This window comes from Sparus aurata, chromosome 19 (genome assembly GCF_900880675.1).
Source record: "Sparus aurata chromosome 19, fSpaAur1.1, whole genome shotgun sequence".
Taxonomy (NCBI): Eukaryota; Metazoa; Chordata; class Actinopteri; order Spariformes; family Sparidae; genus Sparus; species Sparus aurata.
Genome location: NC_044205.1, coordinates 28,364,318 through 28,386,708, shown reverse-complemented (window position 1 = coordinate 28,386,708; position 22,391 = coordinate 28,364,318). Strand labels below are relative to the sequence as shown.

Below are 22,391 nucleotides of genomic sequence, written 5' to 3'. Positions count from 1 at the left end.
CTACCACTCTCCTCAGGAGGAGTGGAGGCTTTTGAGGGCTCTTTGGCAGGCCCTGGGTGTAGTGCTGAATGATGTCGTTCGCTGTTGCATTCAGTACACTGAACCCTCTTTTCACAATTTTTAGCTTGATGTGTTGTTGATGCTACACACCTAAAGCAAACACCATTTTGTTTCAGAAAGGTTTTCCTATCTTCCAGGGACTTCTCTCGAAACACACAACACTTATGCAAAGGGTGAGGTTTCTTGTGTATGAGACAGAGCTTTGTAGGATCGATCTTTGTCTTCTGCATGTCATCTGTTGGAGAAACATCTGGAGAGACCTCAGTCTTGTGGACTGAAATAGGCGCTCTATTGGCTGTCTTGAAAGTGTGTCTTTCGGGCTTGGTGTTGTCAGCAGTTGGAAAGAAGAAACTTGGGTCATTGCGCATTTTTGCTTGCTGACAGATAAAATCAACAAGGACAGAGAATGGCGGAAAGGCAATCTTATATTGTGTTTTATATGCATAACCCAAGCTCATCCATTTTTCTTGTAAGCCAAATGGTAGCTTTTGCACAATGCCACTAATACCTCGTGCGGTATCTAGATATGCGAGGCCTAGAAGAGGTCACAACTCTATCAACGAGATTACGGTCTCTTAAAGACACGGTACACATTAAATTAACTGTAACATGTTAAATCTTACAACACACTACTTCCTACAAACATAACAAAAGCATTTAGTTTGACCAAAATATGAAACAATATGTATTTTTTAGCTATCAAAAAAGATTGTTTGGTTATAACTAGCAGATTTTTTGGAGTGCCAAAATTCTTTTGACAGCTTTTCATCAGACACATCTGGAGATTGTATGTGCGAAGTTTCAGGCAGATGGTGCTTAAATTGTAGGAGGAGTTCGAAAAAGTAGGATTTGCATATGTGGCGTTTTAGCGAACACAATATGCAGCAGAAGTGGGCGTGTCCTATGTCAGAAAACCCAACTCTACTCAGGGAACATATGGATATAAGGTTTGCGAATGTGTTATTTTAAATGTGCAAGTTACAGGCAAAAACACGATTGCATCCATTACAGCACCACCTAGTGGAGTATATGTGCAATTTTTGGTATGGAAAAACTGTGTCCTATTCTATATGTACAATATCAATTTCAAAGCTCTCAGCATAATAGTTTGGCTGAAATTAATGTTTGTTGTTTATCCTGTAATAAGCCACGCCCACATTGACAAGTCATGACCACCTTCAAGATATGGCCTCAGCATTGGCCCTACATCATACTGACCAAATTTCATAAAAATCGGTGCAGCCGTTCAAGAGATATAAACTTCCCATATTTTATGCGCCCTAGTGGCCAAAATTCGCCAAATTTGGCTCATCCCTTCCAAGTTTCATGGAAACAAGGATTTCAAATTTGGTGTTAATAGCATTTAGTTTGACCGAGATATCAAACAGTTTACATTTTCATAGCTAGCTACAGAAATTAGTTTGTTAACATTTTTTGACCGAGCAACAATCTTTTGATAACGTTAGATCAGATCAAGCTAAAGAGTGTCCGTGCCAAGTTTCACGCAGATCGTACAAAATCCAGAGGAGGAGTTTGAAAAAATTGTTTTTCCAGTTTTTGCAATTTTATGAAAAATGTTCTTGGCGAAAGTGGGCGTGGCCATTGCAAAGTGATTTAGCTCCATTCAGGAAATCTGGTGATGCAAGGTTTTTGAATGTGCGACATATGGTGTCGTAGTTATAGGCAAAAACGCGTTGGTTTTTTATAGTGCCCCCTGCAGGCGGATATATGTAATTTTTTGTGTCTGAGGTACGTGTACGTGTCTGCACTAACCCTCCAAATTGCACCACCCACACTTGCACGGTTTAGCCTGCAGCACCACTTTTAGCGGGAGAAAAAAAATCCCTACAATTACAATAGGGTTCCTAGCACCGCTGGTTCTAGGAAACACGTGTGCTTGCATACCCCCTCAGGCTTGGCCCCCCTAGTAATAATAATAATAATGCATTTTATTATATAGCGCCTTTCAAGGTACCCAAGGACACTTAACAAAGTGGAACAACAAAACAAAGAATAAATGGATAAACTAGTAGAAGCAGTGGAGCTGGTCTGTTGGCTACTTGTGGGGAGGCTGACGCTAGCATTATAGTTCAAACTGATGGAGTCCTGTTTTTGTCGGTACCTGCTAAGATGGTGGAAGAGGTTTGCGGTCTCTGACACATTTTGCACCTGATGCTGCTCTGTCATTTGTCAGACTTCAAGTAGGAGAACTATTTCCAAATAAGCGAAGTGCTGTGACCTCTTTTCGGATCAGTTTCTTTTTCTTTGTCAGTTTTCTCTCTTTCTTTATTCTATTTCGGGTGCACAAAGAATCTTCGGATATATGAGGCCACTGTTGGAAGCTTTCTCGGATGATGATAAGCTTGAAGTTTGACCATAATTCAGGTTTTTAAGTGTAACACAGAGGATGCGATAAGTTTCACATGACAGCAGTCCATATAATACAGCGGGGTATCACAGTATACGCATGCGCAGCTTTACTGATTACAAATACGGTGGCTGTTATAGCTCAAACCGAACCAGTCTTAACATAGTGAATGATCTACAGCTACGAAGGATAGTAGCAGTACGTCCTCTAAAAAGAGGGAATAGAAGGCTGCATTTGGAGAAGCCTTTGGATTGGGACAGCCTTTGCGCGGCGTTGTGATGTAATTTGCCTTCAAATACAGCATCCGAAGGCTGCAGACCCTGAATTGAGACACAGCAACAGACTGGGATCTGCACACACACACAGAGGGATGCAGCAGCGCTCCTCCTCCTCCTCCTCAGTTTATTTGTTCATATGCAGTGAAAGAGGGGGAGGCAGAGACTCCAGCAGCCGCGGATCACATCCCCCACCCTCACTGAAGAACAGTGCCACTGGTTAATATGTGTCAGGCCCCGGTGCACCTGGCTCTTAAAGGGAGATGACACAAAGATTGGTTTGATTTATGATCCGCCTGAAAACAAACCCATGAGTCTAAATATAACCTTGGTGCCGTGTTTCTCACTTTGTTAACCAGTAAAAATAAATTGGACACTCCCTAAATTCACAAGGGCGTTGTGCTTTATACTGTGTGCTTTAGGCCATCTAGGTAGGGCCCTGAATGTTTCCAAGCAGGAACGTCTTCTAAACTTACATCATTTCTTCTTTATTCAGATTGTGGGACTGCAGTTTGTCAGAGATCAGCTGTGCTTCTCTGGCCTCAGCTCTGAAGTCCAACCCCTCCCATCTGAGAGATCTGTACCTTGACTACAACAAGCTGCAGGATTCAGGAGTGAAGCTGCTTTGTGATTTTCTACAGAGTCCAAACTGTAGACTGGAGAGACTGACGTCAGTTCACTGACTCTGTTACTGTTGTATTATTGAATTATTTGAGGTTACATTCATACATTACTTAGATCCATAAAGTTATGAATCTCCTTTGGTTCATATTTTCATGTTTTTTTTTTAATCTAAATTCAGTCTTCAGACTTCTGTTTCTTAAAATAACTGTAGAAAATGTTCAGTTAGTTGTTAAAGTAAATTAATGTTTGATTTAATCTGTTAACAGAAGATCCTCTGAACTAACATTTGATTTACACACATTGGATTATAAAGTGATTTTTATCTCCATCATTTATTCTTTATTCAGATTGATGAGCTGCAGTTTGTCAGAGATCAGCTGTGCTTCTCTGGCCTCAGCTCTGACGTCCAACCCCTCCCATCTAAGAGAGCTGAACCTGAGTAACAACAAGCTGCAGGATTCAGGAGTGAAGCTGCTTTGTGATTTTCTACAGAGTCCAAACTGTAGACTGGAGACTCTGAGGTCAGTTCACCGACCCTGTTGTTGTTGTGTTGTTGAAATAACTTTTGGTTCTTATTTTAAATTTTCTTAAACTAAATTTAGTCTTCAGACTTCTGTTTCTTCAAGAAACTGTGGAAACTGTTCAATTACTTTTCAAAGTGAATTAATGTTTGATTTAATCTGTTAACAGAAGATCCTCTGAACTAACATTTGATTTAAATTGATAAAGTTGAGAAGCTAAAGTAAAAATCAAGATCAAAGCATATATTCATATGTTGAAGAGAAAATGTCGTGTTTTCTCCTCTAATAACACACCTGACTGAGATCAGGAGCTTGTTATTAATCTGTGTTGACATGAACAGCTGTATGAATGTTGTGCTGACATGTGGATCATGTCTGTAGAAGGCTGATGATGATCCACAATAACACAATGACAAAGTCTCTCTACTCATTTTAGAGAAAAGCTCATTGATGGGGACACAGTAATGTTGAGCTACACACTCAAAACCTGAACACATCTGACTGGATTATAGAGTGATTTTTATCTCCATCATTTATTCTTTATTCAGATTGGGTCGCTGCAGTTTGTCAGAGATCAGTTGTGCTTCTCTGGCCTCAGCTCTGAAGTCCAACCCCTCCCATCTGAGCGAGCTGGAGCTGAGTGGAAACAACCTGCAGGATTCAGGAGTGAAGCTGCTGTGTGATCTGAAGGAGAGTCCAAACTGGAGACTGGAGACTCTGAGGTCAGTAGAGGGTTGGAGTCAGTTCATGCTGGATTTAGCAGTATTGTACTGAACACAGTATCAAAGTAAAGATCCAGTATTTCCTGCTTCCCTCAGTGAAGCTGTGAGAGGAGAACAGTCAGCCAATCAGACGAGTCCGAAGCTTGTTGTGATTGTGTGTTTGAGTTGATGTGAAGACGACTGTTGTTGTTGTGTTCATGTCTACAGGAAATAAAGCTGATCACAGCTGACAGCATCACAGGATGTATAGAGACAGTGTCCTCATTCATCAAACTGTTGGAGCATCAAATCTGATCTCAAAGTCTTTGTTCTCTCATTTCAACACTGAAGAACTCATCAGTTCATCTTTGTCACAGCTCTCAGATCAGTCTGACTGAAGGCTCTTGTTTCAGAGAACCATTATTACATTTAGTAACCATGTGGTCTGTAACCAGACCAGAACCTCTGCTGAAGTCCAGCAACCACAGCTGATGTTTTACTGTTCAATGTAGGACCTTTAACGTTATATTTATATCTGCCCATGTGTCATTTGATTTGTCCAAATATTTTATAACAGACTCCATAGTTACATATTTGTCATGTAATGTTTCCAAAGTAGATGAAATCTTTAAATGTGAGTGAGTCTCTGGTTTTTTACAGCAGTAAATCATCATTAAGGTGAGCTGTGAGTATCTGTGTTCCTGCAGTAATGATGTGTTCAGGGACTGTCAGCAGTTTATTTCCACTGTGTCCTTCAGTGAAACCTGCAGAGTAAACAGACTTGATGTCCAAAGTGTCTGCAGGTCTGTAAGCTTCACTCCAACACGTTAACATGAAGCTGAAAGGGAGCTGGCTACGCTACACAGCCGCTCCACTTGTGGTCTGAACAGGACTGAAGTCCTGCTGGTCTTTATATCACTGACTGACAGCTGATGGAGGGAGTCTCTGGAAACACTCATTTATCACTTCTGCTGTCTCTCTGCTTCTCTCATCAGATTGAGGGACTGATCTCTGTCAGAGTGGTGAGAAAGGTGGAGGTGTTGAGAGGATCAGCTGTGTCCTGATGATCCAGAGAGGTTGAAGCAGCACCATCAGCTGGTGGGTGGAGAGGCTCTGACTGGGCCGTGTTACTGGGAGGTGGAGTGGAGAGGAGAGCTTCATCCAGCAGTGACTGACGGACCAATCACAACAAGTGGAGATGACTGTCAGTGCTGCAGTGTGAACTGCTCTGAGATCAGCTCCACTATCACACACAATGTCCAGTCCAGCATCATCCCTGTGTTCCTCTGGATGTGACAGAGTATCATCAGTGTATCTGGACTGCTCTGCTGCTGCTCTGTCCTTCTACACAGTCTCTACAGACACACTGACACTCCTCCACTCCTTCTGCTCCACACTCCACCTGGACCTGGACCTTTATTCTTTCATACACAAAACACCTATGATGTAATATATGATGTAATAAATGATGACTTTGTTTTGTTGCTGTAACTGAAGACCATGAAAGGAAAAACATGTTGATTTCACTGATGTTATTTAGTATTTTATAGTTTTGTAATTTCTCATATGATGGAAATGTTGAAAAACAAACAAACAATGCACAAATATTAAACACAGAGTTTCATATTTTGGTGGTAATGTCTTTTATTAATGTTTAAATTCTTTAAGATTTTACATGATCATTGTAAATGTTTATTTTTGAAGAAAAGACAAAAAACAGCAGATCTACAGCAAATCATCAAAGTTTATTTCCTGCACATTTAAAAGCAAATCAAAGTAGAAGCTTCTATGATGAATGACAGCCCCATCAGTTTAGAAACAAACAAAAAGCTCAACATCAGCTCAGTTCTGTGGCACCAACCGGCTGCTGTGTGTTCACGTGTGGATCAAGTGTTTCCTGTCCAGCTGTTTGTTGGATTCAACAACACCAACATGCAGCAGCAGCAGCTCACATCCAAATTCTGAGCTCAGTTTCTCATAGAACCACTGAAATGACCCAAATCTGCAGTTCTGGAACTCTTCAGACCTGCAGAGTGAGTCAGCGTCGCCCTCTAGTGGTCAAATAAAACAAACAGTGCATAAACCCCGTTAATCTGTCACTCAAATAAATTAGCTCGACAATTTAGCTCTCAGGTCATCATCCTTCAGCCAGTATGTACACCAGTGCTTCAGCTGCTTCAACATTTTTTACAATCGACACACAAAAAATAGAAAACGTCGACCCAAATTCACCTTTTGGTAAATCATTTGTGATTTTGTGAAAAAGCTGCGTGAGGAGAGAAGCTGGACGTAAACAAATGTACAAACAGAAAAGTAGAAAACAGGCACACGTTGAGGGTTTGGAGATCGCTCTCTTTCACTTGTTGCTGCTCTCAGGAGAGAAATGGAACCGTTGAGCTGTTTGATGATGAGCCGGCCTGTTGGACGACACTGGAGGGAGCGTCCACATGGTGACAGCCCTCAGTCCCCAGAACCTGTCAGCACCGGGGTTAAAGGGCAGGTTGGGTCCCACATCGCTCAGCTGACTGCTCACTTATTTCCTGTCCACAGATCTGATGATGATGTCTGGAAGTGTGCTCACAGGACCTTCAATCCTAAATTAACGCCTTTAAAAGTCATTGTTTGTCCGTCCTGAACCCAAAGAGATTTAATCTGCCAGGAGGAGGAGAGGATGACTGGATGTTCATTTTTAGGTGAACTGTTCCTTTAAGCTCAATAAACACCAGTAATATTTGTTCTGTTGACACGTTTTTACTCATTTTCACACCAAATGCCAAAGTTATCGTGTAAATTGTGTTTGAAAGAAGCGCAGCACAAAACTCTCGGCAGCGTTTGTGCTTCCTCCACCATGAACTTCCTGTTTCTGACACATCCACCGTGAAGATGAACATCCATCAGCTCTCAGCTCTGACAGGTGAGTACTTCCTGTTCTCCTCCTCTGTGACAGGCAGCTGAAGATCTTTGGGTTGTGGACCAAACACTCGTCGACATCTTCACATATTTTATAGAGCAGAACAACTGGATACTTGTCAGATGATCAACATGAAGATAACAATCATTAGCTGCAGACTTTCTGAGGAGTGTGAAGTCAGTGGTGTGAATCTTTGACAGCGGGATCAGACTATGTTCAGGATCTGTGCAGCCAAATGAGGGAATTCAAAGCCGGACGGCAGCGTCAGAGCTCGACAACACTCCACAACTACAACCTCCAAATCCAGAACAACAAGCACCCCAGTGACCGCGAAGATGTCTGAAAGAATCAAACCGTCAGGTGTCGAGAAAAGGAAAAGGAAGAAGGTTGAGGAGGCAGAAAAACAAGAACAAGGTAATGTGAAGTAATGCAGTGCTCACCAGGTGATGAACGTTTAGCGACAAAACGTCTGTTTTTAATTCAACATGTAGAAAAAGACGTCAACGGCTACGCTGCTGCTAGCTAGCTAGCTAGCTGTAGACTGCGTCAGGCGCTGTCGCCACCGGCGGTCTCAGTTCTGTATAAGAGAGAAACTGGAACTCAGAAGGTGACGGTTGGATTTTTATCTTTAGTCAAAATAAATAAAAAATAAAGAAGTAGTACTTTAGTTATCTGAGTGAAAATATTAAGAGATGTCCTGAAACGTAGCTTCCATTTTCCAGGTGAGTTTGTGATGATGTGTGTTTTTACGAAAAGAGTTGATGAGGAAAGTGACAAAGTTGTTGTGGTGTTACAAAGACGACTGCAGCAGCAACATGTCTGTGAAGAAGCTGTTCCAGGACAAAGCTCACGTTGAAGAGCTGAACGTTACCAAATACTTGTTCAGCTGATCTACAACCAGAAACATTGTTCAAGGGAGGTAAACTCAGCTGACCAGGGGAAGATTGTCTGACAGCAATCTGAACTTAGTTTGCTGTGTTTAGTTTATCTGTGTTAGGTTGAGCTGTTCAAGCAGAGGGAGGTCATCATAGACACACTTTTTTTTTCTAATTTGTTTTGGCCTTTTATGATAGTACAGCTGAAGATATGACAGGAAACAGGGAGAGAGAGAGGGGGAGTGACACGCAGCAAAGGGACCCAGGCCAGGAGTCGAACCTGCGTGGAGACACCGTAACAGAAAAAAGTACACATGTGATTTACAGGAAATGACAAGAGGAGGAGCAACACTGACAGTGAGGGGTCAAGACAGGTGTAAGCTATTTTAAGTCAATAGAGCAGCAACAGGAAAAACAAGACTGAAACAGGGTGAGTATTATTTTACAGTCTCTATTTAAGCTGTGAGAACGCTAGAAAACAAGCCCTGATTCAAGAAAACTGACCAGAGGCTGGATGGGTTCTTTATACTGGATACGGTGTGTGCGTCTGTGTTTCATCCTCTTTTCCCGAGAGAGGCCAAGATAAAAAAGAAGGTATGTCATTTGCTGCTCAGTGGCATATACTGATCCCTGGACTGCTGTACCGATCCTTGGAGTGGTGTGTCGTTGGTATTCCATCGAGACATGCTGGTATATGTGCCACTGGAGACTGTTATGCTGATGTTGGAAGGCTTTATACCTCTGGAACAGTAGTGGTATGCCAATAAGACTTATGCGCTGGATCAGTGTTGATGCAGGATTGGTGTGTCAGTATTAGGCGTGCAGTGTTGGCTGGATCAAGACTTGTCAAGACCAGTCATCTTTTTTCTTTATTAGCGGCTTGTTACGGTCATTATATAAATGACATAGTCAGAAACCAGAAACAGGTTGTTTTTTTCGTTTTTCTAATTGTGGGCAAAAAACAGAAATCACCAATTCGGCTCGATTTACCACTCAATATTTCGTTTCCATTGGTGGGTGGGCCTTCAGCACCCCTTTGCCTCTGATTGGCTAGTGTGCTCTATCAGTTATATTTGTGCTGTGCTCTTCAAAATAAAGGTTCTCGGTATGTCTCAGCCTTTAAACAGTGCAATGTTAACACAAATTGCGACAGACAGACGAGATGAGACTACGTTATGATCGCTGACCATACTGACGGTCTTTAGCTTCATCATAGCTTCATTATGCTCTTACTGAGCGGTGCCACATATGATTTTGTTTTATGACCTTCAATGACAATAAAGATGTTTGTCATATCAAATGAACAACCTTTCATCCATTTTTGAGATGAATTATTAATGTTTTTGGACTGTTGTTAGATTATTGTAAAAGATTATAACCAAATATTGAAACCACATACCTTTTTATGTCGCCTCTCTAAAAGTTTTACTCCACTCTCGTCAGGTACATTGTACAGACTGTAACGCCCACCAATGTAATAATGTCCACAAATGTAATACATTTTCCACAGACGTAATAGCCGCTGCCTGATACAAATGTAACATGCGAATTCCCACAAATGTAATAACTATTACGTTTGTCGGGAAGTGAACATCTTTATTGTAATAACTTCCCACAAATGTAATGATACAATGATTAATGGTCGTTGTGGTTGTTGTTTGTTTGTTACACCTACTAATACTACTGACCATGAGTGCAGAATCCAGCTGCTGACTCTCCGCTTCGCTATCACACAACAGAACCCCCCAACACTGATTATATCGCCTGGTTGGCACCATGGGCAAACAACAGCTGGAGTTCCTCCTCCGTGACACAGCGAGCGTGGCTGTTCAACACGAAGGTGCTGAAGTGACTTACTTTTAATTGTTTATTTTCTTGTTCCGAGTTTTCTCTATTAAAATATTGTGTAAATATGCAATAATTACGGTTTACCTTTTATGATGATAGGAATATTGATAAATGTATAATTAAACATGTTAAAATGTACATTTTGGTGTTATTTCCTTTTTAAAAATATCATGACACAATGAATGCATTCATCACTCAATTGGGTATTTACATGAGAGATTATAGAGTTTAAAATCTAGCGGTCCAATTGACCGCCTACGGCCGTTCTAGTAGTATTGGAATTCTGGTGCAGTAAAAATGTTTGATATAAAGTATAGCTGTGTCTTAGATGTGTAGAAGTCAAATATACCGTCCATAGCCCGGAATTATTGAGCAAAGTGTTTTTATAGTAGCTCAAATATATGAAAATATGCCACACGGAGATTCAAATATGGAACTTTTATTGTTGAATTCCTCCACATTGGTACAGTAAAAATGCTTGATATAAAGTATAGTTGTAGTCTGAGATGTGTTAAAGTCAAATATACCATCAGTAGCCAGGAAATATTGAGCAATGTGTCTTTACAGCACCTCAAATATGGTAAAATATGCAATCTGGAGGTATAAATATGGGACTTTTATTTTGGCATTTCTCCACACTGGTGCAGGAAAGATACTTGATATTAAGTGTTTTTTTATTCATCATGGGTTCTTGAAACACTTTAATGTAACATATTTTATTAAATGTAGGTTCAAATTATAGCTAACTGTTCTTAATACTTTTGCAGCACTGTCCTGTAAATGACAACATCCGGTCTCAGAATATGAAAACGCAGGCCTTTTTTCTGTTTTCTAGTGATTTTATTTTATGAAATAGAAAATCTAATCATTTTTAAATTTTCGCTCATCCCTTTTTGACCATGAAAAAGAAAAGCGCCTTGTATTTCAATTTTATTTTTGTATTTCAAAACGAAAAAACAACCAGTAGTTTAATTTTTTAATACCCGTTTCTGTAAGGAAAATCGAATGACCAAAAGATACCAGGACCGAACGTGATACACAGTTTGTCGCAATGGTTATTGTTGTCAGGCGGGGGGTTAAAGGGAAGACTATGGATAAGGGAAGGTGGACCCAAATGCAGTTAAGCACGGGAGGCAAGGATACGGGGAAACAAAAGGCGAGCTTTATTTCAAAGCTGAACACAAAAATAGCAGCAGACAAAACAGGGGCAAGAGGCAAAGTAGCAACTAAAAGGCAAAACAAAGTACAAAGAAGGCAAAGTTCAAATTAAACATGGAAAAATACAAAACTCAAATCCAAATGACAAGAACAATGACCAGACAAGGAGTGAAGGGAACACAGAGACTAAATACACAGACACTGATGACAAGACGAGGAACAGGTGAGGTGGACCAACAGGTGAGACAACGAAGGAGGGGCACATGAGAACATGAAGGGAACAAAGCAATAGACAGAGGGAGCCAGAGGGAACATAGGAAAATACACAGGAGAACTTAAAGGACACATGAGGGCATGGAAAAACAAAAGACACAAGACAAGATACAAAGACACGGAAATAGACACAAGACAAAATCATGACAACCGATAACAAAACAAGGAACAAGAATCTACAGTCATGACAATTGTTAATGTTTCGCAATGTAGATTTAATATGAAGTAATTTACTGTATGTTCTCCTCATAAAGAAAACCTTTGCCGTTAGTAAGTCATGTTTGGTTGGTCGGCTCAAAGTCTCTGCTATCGATTAGTCAGACTGGCTACCGTGGGTTTGCTAACTCTAGCCATGTTAGCTAAGGCTAGCTCCTTTCTTAGCTTTAAGGAGATTATATGCAGAAATTTAGACATTTCATTACTATCATTTTACAAGAATCCCAAGTGCAATAACTGTTTATATGCCTACATCCCACAACCATGACATACAACAGAATGCATGCATTCCTTCATTTATGGCAGTGTGTTAAATTAGCACTGTCAATAAAGACTAAAAAAATGTGTGTAATTGACAGCAGTACTTGCATACCCAAAAGTCATTCAATGGCACAACAGTCTCAAGCGGCACATACCGCCACGCGTTGATGGAATAACAGCAGCATGTCACTCAAAGGATCTGTACCAGTCCAGGGATCGATATGCCACTGAGCAGCAGTTGTCATACCCTCAACCAGAGGAAAGTGGTTTTGTTTCATGGATTTAATTTTATATTCAATATTTTGTCCACCACTTCAGGTACAGCTGACAAAATGATTTAATAGTTAATCAGTAAATCGTTATTCGCAGGTTCAGCCTCAATTAAACATCTAACTGCACAGGCATTCAAGATACTGTGTTGTAACAGTGTAGATAAAATACACTGTTGTCAAAAATAACACTGAGGATTGTGAGCCTTTAACATTTCAGGTTGAATTCATAATGCAAAGTTTTTTGTTTTTTTTCTTGCTAATTTTAATCAAAAGATTCCAAAATAATGAATCAGTGTATTTGATAAACATCAATTTAAATGAGATATCACAACATGTATGTATTTTAGAAGCTTATGAAAACATGTGATTTATTGCAGGACTGTTCAGTGAGGTTACATTCTATTGAGCAAAGAATAACAGAGAGAAGCTCATAAAGTGATCACACCACAAACCTGAGCAGGTGATCCAGGTACATGAAAAATGGAAGAAGCAACCAACAAGTTAGAGAGAAAGTGTGCAGGCAGTTAGTTGAGTCTCTGTTTTGAGTGGACAGAGCAGGACATCATACTGAGGGACGTCCCTTTAATTACACAGAAACATGGCCCATCTTTGTAAATGTCACTTTTGTTGAGCATCACATTGGGTGATGAGTCTGCAGCTTCACCAGCTCCATTTTACACCTTCCTCCTCCTCTTCATCTTGTTTCACCTGTTTGTCTTCCTCGTCTTCATGTTGTTCTCCTTCCATGTGCTACATATTTACCTCAGTGCTTTCTGAAGTGCAGAAGATGAGTGATTGTGTGGAGGAAGAGGAGGACGGAGCAGAGTCTGCAGTCTCCAGCTGTCTGTCTATGAAGAGTGACTGGTCCAAAGGTTTTCCTCTGAACTTCAGTAAAGAACCTGGACCCTCAGACACACAGTAAGAAGTCTGCCATGTGTTTCATCACAGAACTTTCGCTAATGTAAATTTGTGTATCTAAAACTGTGTATTGATATTAAATAAACACAAACATGTTGGTGTTTCCAGAAGTCAGTACCACAGACGGAGAGCAGAGTCTTCAGTCTCCAGCTGTATGTCTATGAAGAGTGACCGGTCCAAAGGTTTTCCTCTGAACTTCAGTAAAGAACCAGAACCCCCAGACACACAGTAAGAGAACTGATACTAACTTTAGTTTATACAATTAAATCATTACCATTATATGACTGTAGCTGCACAAAAAAAGGGACAAAATTATTTTTCGAAAAATTACGTTTTAAAGCTTTGTGATTTGTATTATACGTAGGGATGAGACAGTTATGTGTCAACTAGGGGTGTCAACGTCTACACGTGTAAACGGATACACGGACAACAAATCATAACCGTTTAGAAAAATCAATAACCGTTTACACGTCTTTTTTTTCCTCCTCCTCCTCCTCGTTCATTTCTCATCAATATATATAGTATTCAGGGTTTCCCCTACATGTAATTGACTGTGGCGCACCGCCACGGCAAAATAAAAGCCGCCACACCTTAAAAATTCAAGCATAAATAAATCTAGTGGAAATATTTTACCGTCGTCTTCCACCGCAGTCTTTGACGTTAACTAGCATGTTGGATATTTAGCTTGATAATTGGCTAGAGGATTAAAATGGTCACTTAGACCAGAGTCCTGCACGGGTCACCGCAGCCGACCCGTTATCCGACAGTAGCACAGATTACATTCCGTACCAGAGCCAACCCGCTATAAATTGATACCGACGGCCGAAGGAAAATTGGACGGACGCAATTTTTAAAAGTGAAAGTAAGATAATGTTGCCTGAAAGCTTCAGATAATAACATTAACTAACTATACACTTAAATGTTCCCACTAGCGCAGTTATCCGCATACATAATAGATGAATGGGGCACAATGTTACGTTGATATATAAAAAAAAAAAAAAAACCCGCAGCCACAGCCAGTGTCGCGTCACGTCACTTCAAGTTGACTGGGGGACACGATGGCGGCGGTCAACAAGCGGAGCACTGTGTGTTTTTTGAACAAACTGCCAGTGGAAATCAAGTTGAGTGTAGGCTATGTCAGGCAAAGTTGGCTTACAACAACAGCACGGGGTCCATGCTAAACCACCTGTGATGGAAACACCCGAACAAGTTGGAGGGAGAGACTGCTGCTGGCATCGGTGCTACCACAACTGCGATAGAAAGAGATCATAAATCTCCGACGTGTAACCGTGTACACGTCGGTTAGAAGCCCCGTTTACACGTGTAGAACAAATTGTAAACGTTGACACCCCTAGTGTCAACATCAGATATTCTTTTTGAACACACTGCAGTGTTGCATCATGGGATATAGCCTAAATATTGTTGACTAGTGAGATACTTCAAGTTCATTCATTGTTTGTCTGTTAGAGAAATTTAGTCTTCAAAGTGTTTAGTTTGCTCAGTTAAACCTTCAGGAGTTTGATGGCTTATTCAACGTGTGTTGCTGCGATGGAAGAATTACTGATGAATGAAAACCAACAAAAGTCATCTCAGTGTTTTTACTGCAGATGTTTCAAATGATCTGTTCAAAACACAAGAATTACAACTTTCACTGAATGTCAAGATGAGGAGCACAAAGTATTTTACAGATAGATAAATGACACAAATGAAGGATTTATGTTCTGCTTTAATGACAAGTGAGGATTTCTTCTTTATCTTTACAAAGTAAAAGGCTCCATTGATGAGGACTGGAAGTATCTCATGGAAACTGTCCCAGAATCTTCACTCTGAGATTGTTTTTATCTTCATCAAACCTTTTTTATCAAACACAGTTGATGAAGAAAGAGGAGGGTATATTGTACTAAGTGTGACTATTTACTTCGTCTAGTATGGTTGAAGTTGTTAATAGCTGCTAATGAGGTCATGTTTTATGGTCCTTTTCGTTTGTGTAATAACATTTCCCATTAAAATGTGTTTAATTACTAGAATGAAATGATGCAAACTGCTCCACTGTGACTCAGACAGAAACAAAGTGTTAGTGATTGGGAGTTCAGTCCAGGTCTAGGGAGCCGAGCCTAACATAAATAACCGACACCCAAACAGGTGCAATATGTACAGTGATGGCTGCAGTATATATACAAGTGATGAAGCGTGGCTTCAGGGTGAGCCCAGGCCTAAAATAACAAACAAAATCAGTCTAACCTCTAGAGCCCGAAATCTATCTATTCCCTACAGAAAAGAAAATGAAACAAAAGACAAGTGCTAAACCTAACTCCCTAACGTACTACAAAACAGGAGATAACAGAATCAAAAGAAAAGGCAGCTCACCCCTACTGCTTCTCTAAACACAGACACTCTTGCTCTGGTTTTACCCAGAGCACACACACACACTCACAAACACTCCCGCACTCAGACGCACAAACACACTCGAAGTAAGTCACACACGAAATTTCACAGTATAGTCTGTCAGTGGTAGAGGCCTCCGCAATAACGATACACCACGTCGCTTGAGCAGCATCGGCTTTTGAAGTCCCCCGCTCCCGGTGCTGGCCAATCCCTCACTGCCACGCCAGGAATGCGGAACCAATGACGTACGGGAGCAACACAATCTTTGGCTGACAGGAGCGCTCCCTCTGTACGAAAGAAAAGAGACAGACACACACACATACGCACACTACAGACAGATGACGGCGGGTGCCGTAACACTGAGATTGTTTTTATCTTCACCAAACCTTTTTTATCAAACACAGTCGTTGAAGAAAGAGGAGGGTTGTACTAAGTGTGACCGTGTACTTTGTCCAGTGTGATTAAAGTTTTTAATAGCTGCTAATAAGGTCATGTTTTATGGTCCTTTTTGTTTGTGTCATAAGATTTCCTATTAAAATAATGTTGTTTACTAAAATGAAATGATGCAAACTGCTCCACTGTGACTCAGACAGAAATTAAGTGTTAGTGATTGGGAGTTCAGTCCAGATTCAGACCTTGGAGAAGACATACTTATGTTTACAGTCTGTCTTCTCTTTTGTCAGACTGATCTATGATTTCTAATCTGAGTGATTTTCCTTTATCTCTTCAGAAAGACAGAGGGAAGTGTTTCTGTGGAGGAGCAGCCGTCCTGCTGTTCTTTGTGTCAGGACGTCCTGAAGGATCTTTCAGCTGATAGTGTTCTGCAGGAGGCTTTAGATGAACATAAGATCAGTCTGAGGAGGAGATGTGAACATGTGACTGAAGGAAGTGAAACAGGAAGTGATGAAACAGGAAGTGGAACCCTCCTCAACAGGATCTACACTGAGCTCTACGTCACAGAGGGACAGAGTGAAGAGGTTAATACCCAACATGAGGTGAGACAGATAGAGACAGCTTCCAAGATGGAGACCCTCCATGACACTCCAATCAGGTGCTGCGACATCTTTAAAGCCTCACCTGACCAACAGAGATGCATCAGAGTGGTTCTGACCAACGGCGTCGCTGGAGTTGGAAAAACCTTCTCGGTGCTGAAGTTCACTCTGGACTGGGCAGAGGGCTCCGAAAACCAAGATGTCAGTCTGCTGGTTCTGCTGTCGTTCAGGGAGCTGAACCTGATCAGAGATGAGCAGTACAGTCTTCTCAGGCTGCTCCATGTTTTCCATCCAACATTACAGAAGGTGACAGCAGAGAAGCTCGCTGTCTGTAAACTTCTCTTCATCTTCGACGGCCTGGATGAAAGCAGACTTTCACTGGATTTCAACAACCATGAGGTCGTGTCTGATGTCACACAGAAGTCATCAGTCAGCGTGCTGCTGACAAACCTCATCCAGGGGAAGCTGCTTCCCTCAGCTCTCGTCTGGATCACTTCCCGACCTGCAGCAGCCAATCAGATCCCTCCTTCATGTGTGGACAGGGTAACAGAAGTACGAGGCTTCACTGACGTCCAGAAGGAGGAGTACTTCAGGAGGAGGTTCAGTGATGAAGATCTGTCCAGCAGAATCATCTCACACATCAAGACCTCCAGGAGCCTCCACATCATGTGTCTGATCCCAGTCTTCAGCTGGATCGCTGCTACAGTTCTGGACCACATGTTGACTACAGACCAGAGAGGAGAGCTGCCCAAGACCCTGACTGACATGTACTCACACTTCCTGCTGGTTCAGACAAAGAGGAAGAAGCAGAAGTACCATGAGGGACGTGAGACAAGTCCACAGGAGCTGACGGAGGCTGACAGGGAAGTTCTTCTGAAGCTGGGGAGGCTGGCATTTGAACATCTGGAGACAGGAAACATCATGTTCTACCAAGAAGACCTGGAGCGCTGTGGTCTTAATGTCACAGAGGCCTCGGTGTACTCAGGAGTTTGTACAGAGATCTTCAGAAGAGAGAGTGTGATCTTCCAGAAAACAGTCTACTGCTTTGTTCATCTGAGCGTTCAGGAGTTTCTGGCTGCAGTCTACATGTTCCACTGTTACACCAACAGGAACACAGAGGTCCTGGCAACTTTTCTAAAGGACATAAAATTCAGTGATTTAGAACCAAAGTCTGCTTTTGAGAAGATTTCTGAGTTTTTTTCTGGCCACGTGAGCCGTTACCCAGCCCTGGATTACTTCCTGAAGAGAACCATGGAGAAATCCCTTGAAAGTAAAAATGGCCACCTGGACCTGTTTGTTCGCTTCCTTCATGGCCTCTCTCTGGAGTCCAACCAGAGACTCTTAGGAGGTCTGCTGGGTCAGACAGACAACAGTCCAGAAATCATCCAGAGAGCCATCAACAACCTGAAGGAGATGAAAAGAGATGATGTCTCTCCTGACAGAAGCATCAACATCTTCCACTGTCTGATGGAGATGAACGACCACTCAGTTCATCAGGAGATCCAAGAGTTCCTGAAGTCGGAGAACAGATCAGAGAAGGAACTCTCTGTGATCCACTGCTCAGCTCTGGCCTACATGCTGCAGATTTCAGAGGAGGTTCTGGATGAGTTGGACCTGAAGAAGTACAAAACATAAATCAGTGTAGATTGGAAGTTTAATTATTCAGATATACAGACTATAAAGTAATTTATATTGAAATGGCACTTACATTTTTAAACACAATTGTGATTATTTTTAATAAATGTTTCACTTACCATGAGTGCAACAATGTAGATTCTTCAGTTGGATGTGTTTATAGCTGTCAGGTTGTTGAGCTCAGTTCTATTTATTTCTAATGATCATTTCATTTTACAGTTTTTATTTCATTTATCTTTCTTTTGTTGATAGAAGAAACTCTGGTGAAACTAATGAAAGAGGTTATTTTAACCACTATACTGAAGACTTAAAAATAAGATCTGTATCATTTTCCATGTGGTGTTTCAAAAGTCCTTGAGAATTTCTTTCATGCAGTTATTGTTATCATTATGTCGATTTAGAGACATTTCACAGTGAGCAAATGGACCAAAAAGTTCCAGCTCAAATTAAAGGTTCTACTTTACCTTTTATACATGACATGAGATTGTTTTTTGAATTGACTCTTATTTGGTTTTAATCTTTATGTATTCATGTAAATGTATAACAGCATTTGAAAAGACAGATGTATAATTCAAAATCACCATAAAAGTGTTCATCATATAAGTCTTTATAGAAGTCAACTGTTCTGAATCACATTAGTATTATCGGGCAAAATATTCATAATTTAAATGTAGATTTTTAAGATGGTTTCACTTCTCTTTTCGACGGGTAAAATATACATAAAAAAAGACAAAGTGAGAAAAAACAAAAGTCAAATCTTCAAACTCATCCATCTTGAATTCAAGAGGTGCGCGATCATTCAGCACCATGGTTTATCAAGCCCACATGTTCCACACAAGATGTGCAATGATGTAAATTTCAGCACTTACACCCTCAAGCTAATACTGCTAGGCATAAACTAATCTTACTTTCTGGTCCAAAACATAGAATCAGGTCACACTTGACAGACTGTGGACATTATGGAAACCCAAATGTTACTACATTCTCTCTTCCTTAATCTGCAAAATTAAAATAAAACACAGATTTAAAGTCTGCAGGTTTTAGAGAGTGATGAGAATCACTGTTTCATGTCAAACACAGATAAGATGGTTTGTTGAACCACTGATGAATATAGCAAATGTTAATCAGAACAGGATGTTTTGACATCAAATGCATTAAGTAAATATAAAGTTTCCTCTTTCATAAGAACATTTGTGTAATATCTGTGTCATGACAGACTTTCTGACTGTGGACTCTCAGAGACTCACTGTGAAGTTGTGGCCTCAGCTCTGAAGTCCAACCCCTCCAATCTGAGAGAGCTGGACCTGGATAACAACAGCCTGAAGGATTCAGGAGTGAAGCTACTGTCTGTTGGACTGGAGAGTCAAAACTGTGCGCTAGAGAGTCTGAAGTCAGTTCATTGTCTTGTTTTTCCATATATTCAATTCAAACCCTTCACTGAGACTTAAACAGTTTAGTTATCTAACTTTCAGGATTTGCAGCAGCATAAATCTGAGGAAATGTCAGTTCTTTCAGACAGTATCTGTTTATCCAAATGGCCCCATCCTGTGGTGATCAGAGGATGCTGCATTGAAGGACTATTCAGTGTATTTTTTTTTTTCCATTCAGTTCATTTCCATCTTTTAAGTGTTGACATCACGCTGATGCCAGTCCCACTCATAGAAACAGGAAGATATTTTAGAATGGACAGTTTCGCTTGAACTACTCGAGTACTTCCAGCGTTGTAGGTATACCAAAAGTTTATGGACAGCCTGCAGCCAATCAGAATCCAGTCGTCACTCAGAACATGGTATAAAAATATATTTTCCTCTTACCTGTGGTGGTATTTATCCATCTACTGTGGATTAGCTGAACCGCTGATGTAAATAGCACATGAGAACAGAATGTTTCAAACTGTTTTGACTTCATCATTTGACAAACATTATCATTATTATAGTTTGACCAAAAGGACCTATGATGATTCATTTGTACTAATTACTTTATGCTAAGTAACTTTTTGAGTTCCTCAACAAGTGAAGTTAAACATCAAACTGACATCAGTCACTGTCTGTTCAGTGAGTGCTGAGGAGTTCTGAGTGTGTCGGGAGGGTCTCATGCAAATATTCATAAAAACACACAAAATCCAAAAAAACAAAGGACATTTCTTTAATTTTTTTTCATGTTTAGTCAAAGACATAGTCAATGATCAAGTGCTACAGTAGACAGTTCAGTTAGTTCTGAAACAAAACGACTATCCTAAAAAATTAAGAAGAAATTATTTCTCATCACCAGTTCATTGATTACCAGGTCATTTGATTAATTCCTCACTTGTTTCTTATAACATCTCACATTTTTGTGTACTGTAAAGTGTTACTGACATTACTTTAAACATGTGTTGGATAATTATTTCTACTCATTACCTACAGACTAAAGATCTCTAAGGCTGGAGCATTTTGTTGACTGTGAATTACTGCTGACCAGAAGATGGCAACACAAAATTTGAATCATTGCAAATAAGTCAAATGTCTGTAAATGTTGTAAGATATATTTTAACTAGGGCTGGGACTCGATTAAAAAAAATAATCAACTAATCAGAGGCTTTGTAATTAATTAATCGAAATTAATCGCATTTTAATCGCATATAAATATTTGACCTGAGAACAGTGAGAAGCAATTTTTTTCACATGGACTTTAGTATACCATTGAATAATGACTGAATACAGAAGCTTAAGCAACAAAACATTGTTGTTTTTTTTCAAGACCAACAGACCAGTGCAATTTTTAAAAAAAAATTTGGCCTTTTATGGCTTTATTGATAGTACAGCTGAAGTTATGACAGGAAACAGGGAGAGAGAGGGGAAATGACACGCAGCAAAGGGACCCAGGCCGGGAGTCGAACCTGCGTCCACTGCAGAGCCTCGGCACATGGGATGCGTGCTCTTATCTACGCTGCCATCCGTCCGCTTTTTAAAACAAAATTTCCCATCCACGGGGCGACCAAAGCAGTCTCATCTGCTTCTTCGTTCATTGTTGTTGTATTAAGTCATGAACGTTAGTTGGTGCTCCAGTATAATCGGTACCCCTGAACAGTGTTGGTCACGTTACTTTTAAATAGTAATTAGTTATAGTTACTAGTTACTTCTCCCACAAAGTAACTGAGTTAGTAACGGAATTACTCCAATATGAAAGTAATTAGTTACCAGGAAAAGTAACTCTTGCGTTACTTTTTTTTCTTCCCCTTTTGAGCTCGGCATTGTTTTTATGTACTCTGCATCTATGTATTTAGAAAATGTCTCTCTGCATGGCGGACCGGCACCTGCTCTCCCTGGTATTTAGCCAATGAAGGAGTCTGGGTCAGCTGTTGATAACGGGAACAAGTTCTCAACAACATACCTGCCTATCACTGCATTCAGTTCAGTCTGTCAAGTTTTAGTGAAGCTGGAGCAGAAACATCCAGCTTCAGCTGCTCGGACGGCTCCGTCTCCTTCTGTGTTAGCGGAGCTCACGTTAGCCACACCTGCTATCATCATCAACAGTGTCAACAGTGGAGTTTTTGGCCACTAGTGTTGTAGAAGCGCGTGCAGTTGAGAGATGCTTCATTAGATTAGAGCTGCTTAAAACGGACGTGGACAAAGGAGGTTAAAGTAGTGTCTGTACTTCCACTTTGAAAACGTTAACTTTCCCTCTGGACTCTCCATTTCTGCAGCTCACCTTTGCTAGTTTGTGTGTGCGAGGCTGTGTGGTTTGAGTGTAAACCGAACACAGCTTCTGATTGGCTTACGAACTCTCACTCTACCTTAGAGAGCCAATCAGCACCTCTGCGGTTGTCCCGCCCCTCCCTCCTGCCTCACCGGAGGAAAATAAAACAGCTCTGCCGCTCCGGTCGCTGAGAGCCGAGTCAGCTTCAATGAGAAACTTAACTTTGTAACGCGCCACATTTTATAGTCGGTAACGGTAACGGCGTTGTAACTTTTGGAAAAGTAATTCATTAGATTACTCCGTTACTGAAAAAATAACGCCGTTAGTAACGCCATTATACTTAAACGCCGTTACTCCCAACACTGCCCCTGAAACTCTTCCAGTGAGAAACGTTCCGCGGTGCAAAAATTAGTGCAATTA

At 40.8% G+C, this 22,391-nt stretch overlaps 2 protein-coding genes across 6 annotated transcripts in view; both read left to right on the top strand.

The window, feature by feature from the left end:
* LOC115569886 (NLR family CARD domain-containing protein 3-like) overlaps window positions 1–22,391 on the top strand; it is a 214,129-nt gene that overhangs the window by 180,473 nt on the left and 11,265 nt on the right. The window lies entirely within an intron of this gene.
* On the top strand, window positions 8,807–20,830 carry LOC115569896 (protein NLRC3-like). 5 transcript variants are annotated; one of them, XM_030398109.1, is made up of 5 exons: window positions 8,826–8,929; window positions 10,075–10,175; window positions 13,131–13,281; window positions 13,390–13,509; window positions 16,397–20,830. In XM_030398109.1, the coding sequence occupies exons 2-5, from the start codon at window positions 10,112–10,114 to the stop codon at window positions 18,291–18,293; spliced, it is 2,232 nt and encodes a 743-aa protein (XP_030253969.1). In that variant the 5' UTR covers window positions 8,826–8,929; window positions 10,075–10,111; the 3' UTR covers window positions 18,294–20,830. The 5 variants fall into 5 exon arrangements, with proteins under 5 accessions (XP_030253970.1, XP_030253971.1, XP_030253969.1 ...); XM_030398110.1 differs by lacking the exon at window positions 10,075–10,175 and having other exon boundaries at window positions 8,807–8,929; XM_030398111.1 differs by lacking the exon at window positions 10,075–10,175 and having other exon boundaries at window positions 8,810–8,872.

Coding starts and splice junctions, on each gene's coding strand:
- LOC115569896 (XM_030398107.1), top strand. CDS start 13,010: ATGAGTCTGCAGCTTCACCAGCTCCATTTTACACCTTCCTCCTCCTCT. Junction 13,282..13,389: donor CCTGGACCCTCAGACACACA/GTAAGAAGTCTG, acceptor TGGTGTTTCCAG/AAGTCAGTACCACAGACGGA. Junction 13,510..16,396: donor CCAGAACCCCCAGACACACA/GTAAGAGAACTG, acceptor TTATCTCTTCAG/AAAGACAGAGGGAAGTGTTT.